This window comes from Oryx dammah, unplaced genomic scaffold (assembly GCF_014754425.2).
Source record: "Oryx dammah isolate SB20612 unplaced genomic scaffold, SCBI_Odam_1.1 HiC_scaffold_10, whole genome shotgun sequence".
Classification (NCBI taxonomy): Eukaryota; Metazoa; Chordata; class Mammalia; order Artiodactyla; family Bovidae; genus Oryx; species Oryx dammah.
Window position 1 is genome coordinate 11,076,919 of NW_024070194.1, and position 11,560 is coordinate 11,088,478.

At 42.6% G+C, this 11,560-nt stretch overlaps 1 protein-coding gene across 1 annotated transcript; it reads left to right on the top strand.

The window, feature by feature from the left end:
- Nucleotides 1-269: 269 nt before the first annotated feature.
- On the top strand, nucleotides 270-677 carry GTSF1L (gametocyte specific factor 1 like). The gene has a single exon (XM_040248349.1). The coding sequence runs from the start codon at nucleotides 270-272 to the stop codon at nucleotides 675-677; it is 408 nt and encodes a 135-aa protein (XP_040104283.1).
- The last annotated feature ends 10,883 nt before the right edge of the window (nucleotides 678-11,560 follow it).

The following is an 11,560-nucleotide window of genomic DNA, read 5'->3' on the forward strand; positions in this document are numbered from 1 at the left end:
TTTGTGTGGTCCTTCCGTCTCACATGCCACTTGATGACTGCCTGTTGTCTGTGCAGCTGCTCCCATCAGCCCCTTGTTCCTCCTCCGACCCATCGCTTGTGGTCCCAAGAATAGGCAGCCTGAGTTGTTCAGACCTGCAGCTCCAGAGTTCCAAGGGGCAGCGCTGGCACGGAGGACTGCTCCATCCTTCTTACCAAAGGCCTTTTCCATGAAGGGCATTTCATCGTGACTCCAGGCAGCAGGCTACCCTGCTTCAAGAACTAATTCCCATGGAGCCAGAAGCCTTAGAAATTTGCCCTTACAACCCTTACCACAGAATCCCACTCAGCAGATTTCAGTACCACCTGGCATCATGCCGGAGAAAGAACCCCAAGAAAGCCAAAAAGATGGCCAGCTGCAAATACAACGCCTGTCACGTAGTCCCCATCAAGAAGCTGGAGGAGCACGAGGCTGCCTGTGTCAACAGAAGCACAGTGGAGGAGGAGGACAGCCTGAGTCCCCTGAAGGTCAACCTTCCAAATGCAGGGCAGAAGGGCAACAGAGACGCCTCTCCGGTGTCCCCCTGTCTCCCCAACCCCGACGTCTGGAATGTTGATAGCACAAATTGCCACCCCATGTTTGTTCTTAAGTCTTTCATTCCCCAGAAGCTTGTTTGCGAAAGCGACACCAGAGAGTGAGAGACAGACCACCACACCCCATCCCTGACCGCACCCCCAGAAGATATCAGACCGGGAGAGTGAACCGCCAGCGGAAGAGACAAGCCTCTTAAATGCCTGATGGGAGATGCAATTCACCAGAATAAAAGGCATACAAAGCAAACTACACGGGGGTGCTTTTTTTGTTTGTTTTTAACCCACCTAACAGATTCATTTTATTTTATTTTTTGGCTGCACTGGGTCTTCCTTGCTGCACACGGGCTTTTTCTAGCTGCGGCGAGCCGGGGCTACTTTTCATTGCTGTGCCCAGCCCTTCTCATTGCAGCGGCTTTTCTCGTGGAGCACAGGCTCTGGGAACAGGGGCTTCAGCTGTTGTGCACAGGCTTATTTGCTCTGCGGCATGTGGGATCTTCCAGGACCAGGGATCGAACGTGCAGCCCCTGCACTGGCAGGCGGATTCGTAACCACTGGACCACCAGGGAAGTACAAGACTCTAAATGTGCAGAAACTACACAATATTAAAATGGCTTTAAAATATACTGTTTAATGGTATCCTCATAAGAATTCAATGAGGTAGATTAAGTATCCACACTTTGTAAATTAGGAGATTGGAATTTAAACAAAAGAAATGGCATGGCCAGGGGAACAGGACCGAAAGCAAAGGACAGAAATGAATCAGTCCCCAGACCACGTGTCCTAACCTACGGTGCTAAATTGTTTCCGTTTTTTTTAAGTACTTGTAACTTTGCCACCCCTGGCCCCTTCAACTGTTTGTAAAGTGTTATGTAAAGATTTCTTCTTGGAAAAAAAAAGAGAAGTTCCCAGTGTTGGCCCTAGAAACTCTACGGTTAATAAAATACTTGGACTAGAGAATTGCCACATAGGAAGTAGGTAAAATAAGAAAGTGGTATGTAAGTCATATATCTATGAAATTCAGGTCAACAAGATCAGGAAAAAAAAATTGGTTTGGAGTATGAAACAAATTGGTCATGAGTTAGTTATTCTTGAAGCTGACTAAAGGATAAATTTTAATTCTCTCTACTTTTATTTAAATGTTTATTTTACTATTTTATTATTCCCTATTTTTGTATAAATTTGAAATCTTACATAATAAAAATAGTTTAAATGTATTTTAATATATTTACAATATATTTTAACATAAATACATTATACAATCTTATATATGTTATATAAATTAGATGTTATATGTTTTAATTAAAATAGTTTTTAAAATATGTATTATATATAAATCTGAAGCCTTCCATAATAAAAATAGCTTTAAATATATTTTATGATATACTTAATATATTATAAATAGATATATTAGTGGGTGAAATGAAGGTCGCTCAGTCGTGTCTGACTGTTTGTAACCCCATGGACAATACGGTCCATGGAATTCTCCAGGCCAGAATACTAAAGTGGGTAGCCTTTCCCTTCTCCAAGGGAGTCTTCCCGACCCAGGGATCAAACCCAGGTCTTCCACATTACAGGCAGATTCTTTACCAGCTGAGCCACAGGGGAAGGCCAAAGTCAACTGCCCTCTCTGAGGTAGCAGGGATAAATTAGAGACTTGGGATTAGCAGATACAAACCACTATATATAAAGTAGGTAAACAATAAGGTCCTACTGAATAGTGCAGGGAAGTATATTTGATATCTTGTAATATACATATATAAGTGATATAAATATAATAGTGATATTCAATATCTTATAATAATATACATAATATATACAATAATATAAATATATAATAATGTAAGTAATATAATTATATACTATATATATAAAACAATCAATTTGCTGTTACAACAGAAACTAGCACAATATTGAATTTATACTTCAATTTTTTTAATTTAAAAACTATATATTATATATTATATACAATGTATATTACATATTACATTTTTAATTTAAAAGTTAAATATGTAAATATATATGCACTATTTAAAGTATATATTATGAATATTTCAAGTTTGTATAAAAATAGAGAGATAATAAGATAAAGAGATGTATATACACACACATTAAATGCAATATAGTATTTTGGGTTGGCTTCTGGAACAGAAAATGATATTAGTGGAAACATGGTGAAATACAATTAAAGTCTGTAGTTTAGTTAACAGCATTCTGCTGACATGAATTTTCATTTTATTGAGTGCACCGTGGTCTTTCAAGATGTTAACATTGGGGAAAGCTGGTTGAAGGGTACAGGGGAACTCTTTGTACCAGCCATGCAAATTTTCTGTAAATCTAAAATGATTTCAAAATAATAAAATTTAAAGACAGAGCAAAGAGCAACACAATGAGGACAATTCTGGACTTGTGCTCACAATTCAAGGTCTCTACCCGTCGACCTTGGGCAGCTGCCTTGTTGTGGTCGTGTAGGCGCTCAGTCATGTCCAACTTCTGCCTGCCTCTGTGATTGTCTGCTCATCCGCAGAGCAGAGATGATAAGCTCATAGGATGTTGGGGAGGACTAGGACTTAACACACACAGGATTAACACTAGGACAGTGTCTGGTACAAAGGAAGCCCTGCGTTAATGTTCACTTCTAGTACTGGTAATGGTGGAGGTGTTCAGCAAAGAGAAAATGTCATGTGGTAGGGGAAAAAATGATGAGCAAGTCAATTTATAAAATATATAAACAAATTTAATCAACTCAGAAAAATCATCAATGTTGCATTTAACATGATAAAAATAAGCTAGGAAAGGGCACTGTTCAGAAGGAAAGAAACAGTGAATAGCAAATATGTATATTAAAAATGTTTGCTGCTGCTGCTAAGTCGCTTCAGTTGTGTCCGACTCTGTGCGACCCCATAGACGGCAGCCCACCAGGCTCCCCCGTCCCCGGGATTCTCCAGGCAAGAACACTGGAGTGGGTTGCCATTTCCTTTGTTGATGTAGTCCCCAAAACAAATTTTATATGTTACAAACCAGCCAAGAGGAGGAAAGAGACCAGGATATTACAGAAACTTCACAAATTCAATGAAGAAAAGAAAAGGAAAAATAAAGAGAAAACAAATTTAAATGGCAGAAATTAACCCAAATATATCGATATTCATATAAATGTAAAGGGATTTAACTTACCTATTTAAAAATCCTATTTATATTTCTAAATCAAATATATATCCATTTTGATCAATACTAACAGAGATTGTAAGAAATACATGCCACAACCACCTCCCATCCCCTGGAGAAGGAAATGGCAACCCACTCCAGTATTCTTGCCTGGAGAAGCCCATGGACAGAGGAGCCTGGCGGGCTAAAGTCCACGGGTTCACAAAGAGTCGGACACGACTGAGTGACTAAACCACCACCACCTCCACCACGTCCCATGCACGTAACAGGCATAACCATCGATCATGGCATTCTTTCCTGAGCCTGGACAATACCTTCGGAATCCTTCTCAACACAAGGCTCCAGGCTGCTATCACACAGAGGTCAGCTCTGTCCTGACAGTGTCCACCCCTAGGCAGGTTCCCCACTTGATCCTCTCTGACCTTCACATCCCAACTCATGTTCCAGGAGGAACAAAGAAATACAGGAACCTAAGAAAACATCCTAGCTGGAAATCTAGAGGAAAGACCAGGCAAGAGAGCACTGCCTGTTCTAATTGCCAGAGTTACATCTTGGCCAACTCTTCCGTCTTCTCATCCCTTACCTCTGCTGGGCCTGTCTCCAGGGGAGACAGCCTGTTCTAAATGCCAGAGTTACATCTTGGCCAACTCTTCCGTCTTCTCCTCATCCCTTACCTCTGCTGGGCCTGTCTCCAGGGGAGACATCCCGGCAAGCCAGCCTCCAGCAGGGACCATCATTAAAATACATGTTGGCAGTGACAGTGAGCACAGCAAGCCAGTGCCGGGCTGGGTGCCAGCAACTGGACCACAGAGGAGAACGGGCTGGGGGTAATGGCACCCCCAAGAGCCCTGGGCAGCAGGTGAACTTCCAAAGTTCCTGATGAGGATTCCTGGCAAAGGAGGAGCCTGGCATGAAGAGCCATATGCTTGGGCAGAGGCGGTTCTGGCATAACAGAGGAAGGAAAAAAGAAAGGGGAGCTAGAGATTTCCCTGGTGGTCCAGGGGTTAAGAATCCACCTTCCACTATGGGGAATGTGGGTCCGATCCCTGTTCAGGGAATTAAGATCTCAGATGCAGTGAGGCAGCCAAGTCCACACACAACTAGAGAAGCTTGTGTGAGGCAACAAGGACCCAGCATAGCCAGGGAAGAAAAGTTGCCGGCGGGGAGCTACCTTGGGGCCAGTTGCCTTGCAGATATTAAGCCCCAGCCACAATTCTGAGGGGAAAGTATTTTTGTTTCAATATACAGATATGAAAAGTGAGTCTTGGAGAAGCTAAATAATTTGCCTTGGTTCATAAAGTTAGTAAGTGATGAGTAGCCTAATGAACCCATCCCCAGCAATTCTATTCCTAAATTTGTAGAAACCAGAAATGTGTACATGAGTTTGCCAAAAGATGAGGACAGCATTCTCAATAGCACTATTTGTAATGATGTTGTTCAGTCACTAAGTCGTGTCTGACTCTGTGATACCATGGTCTACAGCACACCAGGCTTCCCTGTCCTCCACTGTCTCCTGGAGTTTGCTCAAGTTCATGTCCATTGAGTTGGTGATGCTATCCAACCATCTCACCCTCTGCTGCCCTCTTCTGCTTTTGCCTTTAATCTTTCCCAGCATCAGGGTCTTTTCAAATGTGTCGGCTCTTCTCATCAGGTGGCCAAAGTATTGGAGCTTCAACTTCAGCATCAGTCCTTCCAACAAATATTCAATGAATGTTACTATTAATAAACCTTATTAATTACTATCAGTATTCAATGAATATTACTATTTGTAATGCCAGTCCCCAAATATTCCACCTGTCCTTCAGGAGAAACGGTTATAGTATAGAAAAGATCTGTCGGGAGCCAGCGTGAGGAACTCCGCCCATGGCAAAGGTCATGAGGAAGGAAGCTTGGCATACACAAAGGCGGGATCAAGCCTCAGGAAACTCCCTGTTCCCGAGCATCTACCCCCAAAACCAGAGTACTTTACGGGGGGCTCTCCCCCATAACCATTTCTCTCGGAGAAGGAGTTAACTTGCAGCTCCAGTTAATAAAAATTCCTGGGCGTGACAAGAGTGTTTCAACTTACAAACTCTGAAGGTTCTCTGGCCTGCCTGATCAGGCTCCTCCGGCCGCATGTGATTGTTTACAGCCTCCCAACTGTGAGAGGCACGGGATGTTTTAAAACTTTCTAAATACAGACTCTTTTGAGAAGTTAGAAGATCACTAGTATTAGTGGGTTGACTAGGAATTATATTGGTGAAGGATTTTTTCATTTGTCGTGCCAATAATTACTGCTAATTCCCTGCCCTGGGTGTGACAAGGATGTCTCAGGTCAAACCTCTCTGCTGACAGACTAGCTCGTGTGACAACCTCTCAACCATAAACAGCACAGAGAGTTTGGAGTATTAGTGTAGGGCTTTTTTCATTGATGAGTCAATGATTGCCATCAGGCCTCCATATCCTTAGGCACCTGGGAATATATTAATCAATGTATTTGGAATATAGAAAAGGAAATATAGTAGTTTTTTGATGTTAGCAATACTAGATTCTTTGAGTTAATGTATTTTCTCTTTTGTTATAGATCACTGTACTTTGTTATAAATCACTATAAATCATATGCTATGTAAAAATGTAACTTTATCACTATCTTAAGACAAAATAGATCTTAAGGGGAACCTTGCTGAAGGGTTTACATTTGTTGAGCCAATATTGCTGCTAAATCTCCATATTCCTGCCCTTATAATGAATATAACTAGCATATAGGAGAAATAAGTATTAACCTTTAAGATTAATCATGTTAAACCTTAGGTTAAGTAAATTCCTTTCTTGATTGTAACTCACTACACCCTCACCCTATAGGAATGCAACTTTATTTGGAAGGTGGCACCTGATTTAAGAAAAAATCAACCCTGGAAAAATAAGTTTTCTGGTCAACTGACCGGTATCAGAAAGGGCCATAAGATGTCAGCAGACCTCATGGCTAGAAGATGATGTAAAAACCCATAAGACCTTTGTATAATTTTATATGAAGCACCTGATTGTGACAAGGGTCAGGTCTGCTGACTCCTGCGTGACTCTGTATTCATCCCTATGTATGACAAAAAGGTATATAAACAAATCTGAAAAATAAATCGGATCAGTTCCTGGAAAGACTGATTCCCCCATGTCATTTCTTTCTTGCTCCCTGCTTTCCTGGCTGAATTCCCATCTGAAATGTGGGTGCTCACCAAGCCTGCTGATTCTGCCTGGGCTTCTGAGATTGGACCGGGGAGGCCTCAGTGCCTCCTCTCCTTCGGGAGAATGGAAAGACGCCTGTGGCCTACGTAGGTGGTGATTGGTATTCCATGTAAAACCAGTTATTCAGCCTCTTTTTCTCCACTAATTTTCCTACTACACTATCCGTTTCTAATCTCTCTATATATCTGTAATTAAATAAGTTTTTTCCAGGACGCCGATTCCGTCCCCACCTTCGAATTACCCTGGATCCACCGGGGCTGGACCCTGGCAAAGATCCATGATGGAACATGATACAGTTCTGAGAATGAACTGACTGTAACTACTGGGTCAACAAGGGTAAATCTTACATAAAGTGAAATTCAGTTTACACAAACTTTTTTTAAAAAGCAAGATAAATCGATGATGTGTGAAGTCAGGATGGTAGTTGCTTTGGTGGGAGGAGGAGGGGTTTCCGGGGTGCTGGTCATGGTCTATTTCTTGACCTGGGTACTGTGTGACCTGGGTAGTGTGTTCACTTTGTGAAAATGCATCCAGCTATTCACTCGGGATCTGTGTATTGTCCTGTAGGTTGGACTTCCATGAAAAGTCCTGATAAACTGAACTTATACGTAATGGAGATGCTTTCTCTACTGTTTCTCTCTGATTCCCTGGCTATGAAACAGACGGGTTATATGGAACAGGCCACTGAAGTGCTGGCCTTGACTGGGCTCAAGTCCTGACCCGACCACTTTCTAGTAACTTCCACTCAGAACACTCAACCGAAACTTGGACACCAGCTTCTCCTTTGCAGGGTTCTTGCGCACAAAAAAGAAATGAACAAGCATATTGTAATAACACCACAAGAGCCTGTGTCTTCTGAGCCCCTAAGTGTGTGCCAGTTTTCTATCCAACTTCTTCAACAACTCTGGAAGGTTAAGGCTTCTCCCATTTTATAGCCAAGGACTCCAAGGCTCAGAGACAAGCTGGGATTCACATCTGGGTCTGTCTGATGCAAAGTCAGAGCTTTATCCATGGCTATCAGGAGAGCCCTGGAAGGTTTGCCAGGTGTCCTGGGTGACAATCAAGACTCAAGCATCCTCACAGCAGTTCTGGATTACAGAATCCTTCCTCCCACTCATTTCTGCAAAGTTCCGAGTCTCCTAAGCTCCTCTTCCACCTTATTGAGCCCACCATGAATTGTTCATTTTCCTTGGAGTTCTTCAGCAGACCTTTCTATGAGTTAGTTATTGCTGCATTAATGCTGTTTAACAAAACATCCCAATGGTCAGTGGCTTCAAACAACATTATTTTTCTAAAAGAGAATTATTTATTTATTTGGCTGCAGTGGGTTTTAGTTGCAGCCCTTGGGATTTTTAGTTGTGGCATTCAGGCTCTTATTTGCACATGTGGGATCCAGTTCCCTGACCAGGGATTGAACCTGGGCCCCCTGCATTAGGAGCGTGGAGTCTTAGCCACTGGACCCCCAGGCAAGTCTCAACAACATTCGTATCACGTGTCATTCGAGGGTTGGCTAATCTAGGCCCACAGAAAAAAGAGCAGCCAAAAAAAAAAGAACACTGCTGCCCATTCTAGCAGACCTCACATTTTTTTCCCAATGCATAGGAAACACTGACAGAATCAATCCTATGCTTGACCAAAAAAAGTAAATATCAACAAATTTCAAAGATTTAAAGTTACATGGACTATGCTCCCTGACAGCAGGAGGATAAAGCTAAGAATTAACACTAAAAATGATGAAGCCTTCCCTACCCTTCTAGTTCTAGCTTCCCTAGGCTTCTCTCTCCACCACATCACATCATGGCAGAATGACATATTAATTAGCAACTAGCAGGTACCAAGTCTGCTACTCTCAGAAGGACATCCCCCAACCATGCCTTTCTGCAGGGGATCTGAGACTCAGGGTCTGCACCTGTCCTTGTCAGACTGTCCCGTTCATCATGGACTATGACCTAAATACCTATTAACTAGGTCAGCCCTAGTTAATATACAAGTAAAACACCTTCATCCTGTGCAGCTGAGATCATGGTCTGTATCAGTGAAAAGTTCCATTTTCCACTCATATAGAAATTCAACTTAATTGCTTTCCAGCATATCCAGCCAAGGGTGGAAACATAAAATCCATCTTCAGTTCAGTTGCTCAGTCGTGTCCGACTCTTTGACCCCATGAATTGCAGCACGCCAGGCCTCCCTGTCCATCACCAACTCCCGGAGTTCACTCAGATTCACGTCCATCGAGTCCATGATGCCATCCAGCCATCTCATCCCCTTTCCCTCCTGCCCCCTATCCCTCCCAGCATCAGAGTCTTTTCCAATGAGTCAACTCTTCGCATGAGGTGGCCAAAGTACTGGAGTTTCAGCTTCAGCATCATTCCTTCCAAAGAAATCCCAGGGCCGATTTCCTTCAGAATGGACTGGTTGGATCTCCTTGTAGTCCAAGGGACTCTCAAGAGTCTTCTCCAACACCACACTTCAAAAGCATCAATTCTTCGGCACTCAGCTTTCTTCACAGTCCAGCTCTCACATCCATACATGACCACAGGAAAAACCATAGCCTTGACTAGACGGACCTTAGTTGGCAAAGTAATATCTCTGCTTTTGAATATGCTATCTAGGATGGTCATAACTTTCCTTCCAAGGAGTAAACGTCTTTTAATTTCATGGCTGCAATCACCATCTGCAGTGATTTTGGAGCCCAAAAAAAAATAAAGTCTGACACTGTTTCCACTGTTTCCCCATCTATTTCCCATGAAGTGATGGGACCGGATGCCATGATCTTCATTTTCTGCCAGGGTCCTGCCCCGGTAGATCCAGGAAATTCAAAGGGGAGATGGAGTAGGTGAGGAAAAACTTATTTATTTAGAAATATAAAAGAAATTAAGAAGAAATAGTATAGTAGGAAAATTTAGTGGATAAAAGAGGCTGAATAACTTGGTTTACGTGAAAAGCCAATAAAGTTCCAGACAAAGAGCTTGCACCATCTACGTTAGGCCACCTGCGTCCTCTTGAATAGCGGGGGGTGCCCCATCTTGGGCTCCCTCTCACGTGGATCTTAGAAGCCGGGGCAAGTAAGTAAACATGGCAAGCCTCCATGCCCCAGATGGGAATTCAGCCAGAAAAAGAGTAAGACACGGGGGAACCAGTCTTCCCAGGACTGGCCCAGCCTCTATTGTCTAGAAAGGCCTTTTATACCTTTTTGATTGTACATAGAGATCAATGGGTAATATAAAGTTATGCAGCATCAGCAGCCCTGACTCTTATCAAAACCAGGCTTTCTCTATGCATACCTAATTGTATACACAAGTCTTAGGTGATTTACATCATCTTCTAGCCAGAGGGCCAATTAATATTTTACAGCCTTTTTTCTGATAAGGGTTTGTCAACCAGAAGACTTATTTGTGTTGATCTTCCCGAAGTCTGGTGCCACTCTCAGCACTGAATAAAGTTACATTCATACATAGCAAGGACACAAGAGGAGTGTAGTGATATATAACAAAGAAAAGTAACTAACTCGAAAGTCTAGTGTTGCTAACATCAAAACTACTACATTCCTATTTCTATATCCCTATTACATTGATTAATATCCTTCAGGTGTCTAAAAGATAAAGAATATGAAGGCCTGGGAGCAGTCATTGAGTCAACAGTGAAAACCCATCACCAATATGATTTTTAGCTCTTAGAAAAGGCTCTGTATCTTAAGGTGCTTTAAGCTTTGTGCCTGTTGTGGGTGGGGGGCTGTAAACAATCCACAAATTGTAAAAGTCTCTAACTGTCAGGCAAGTTAGAGAGCCATCAGAGGGGTTTGAGCTGAGACACTCCTTTTGCAGGAGACTGTTAACTGAAGCCCTGAGTTAACTCTTTCCAGAGAGTGTCAGAAGAGTGGAAAGCATGGAACAATAAAATCAGGCTGACTCTGGTTTTGGGGGTACATGCTCAGGAAATTCCAGGGGGAACCCCTGAGGCCTGACTCGCCTTGCCCATCAGGCCTCTCCACATGACCTTGTCATGGGTGGGATCTCCCGTGCTGGCTCCCGGCAGTTTTCTGAATGTTGATCTTTAAGCCAACTTTTTCACTCTCCTCTTTCACTTTCATCAAGAGGCTTTTTAGTTCCTCTTCACTTTCTGCCATAAGGGTGGTGTCATCTGCATGGAGTTAAATCACTGCCATCACTGTTCATCAGAGCTTTGGTGATCTCTGGAAATAGCTGGAAAATATAGAAATGATTCACACTGGGGTCTGCTGACAAAGTGGCTCATTTAGACAATCTAAGTTCCAAGCTAATATGGCCTATCAATTACCTGTTCTGAGATCCTGATTTCCCCACCAATCACTTTTCTTTCTTTTTTAAAAGAAATAATTTACTTGGCTGCATGTGGGATATTTAGTTATGGCATGCAAGCTCTTAGTTGTGGCCTATGGGATCGTTTCTTGACCAAAGATGGAGTCCGGGTTCCCCTGCATTGGGAGCACAGAGTCTTAGCCCCTGGACCACCAAGGAAGTTCCCCAATCAGCTTTCCTATTGCTTTGGTATTACAAGGGAGAAATTTTTTTCTCTGGATAAAGAATCATTTTCTTCACAACTGCTGTCCACCATGGAACTGGCTGTTG

Coding starts and splice junctions, on each gene's coding strand:
- GTSF1L (XM_040248349.1), top strand. CDS start 270: ATGGAGCCAGAAGCCTTAGAAATTTGCCCTTACAACCCTTACCACAGA.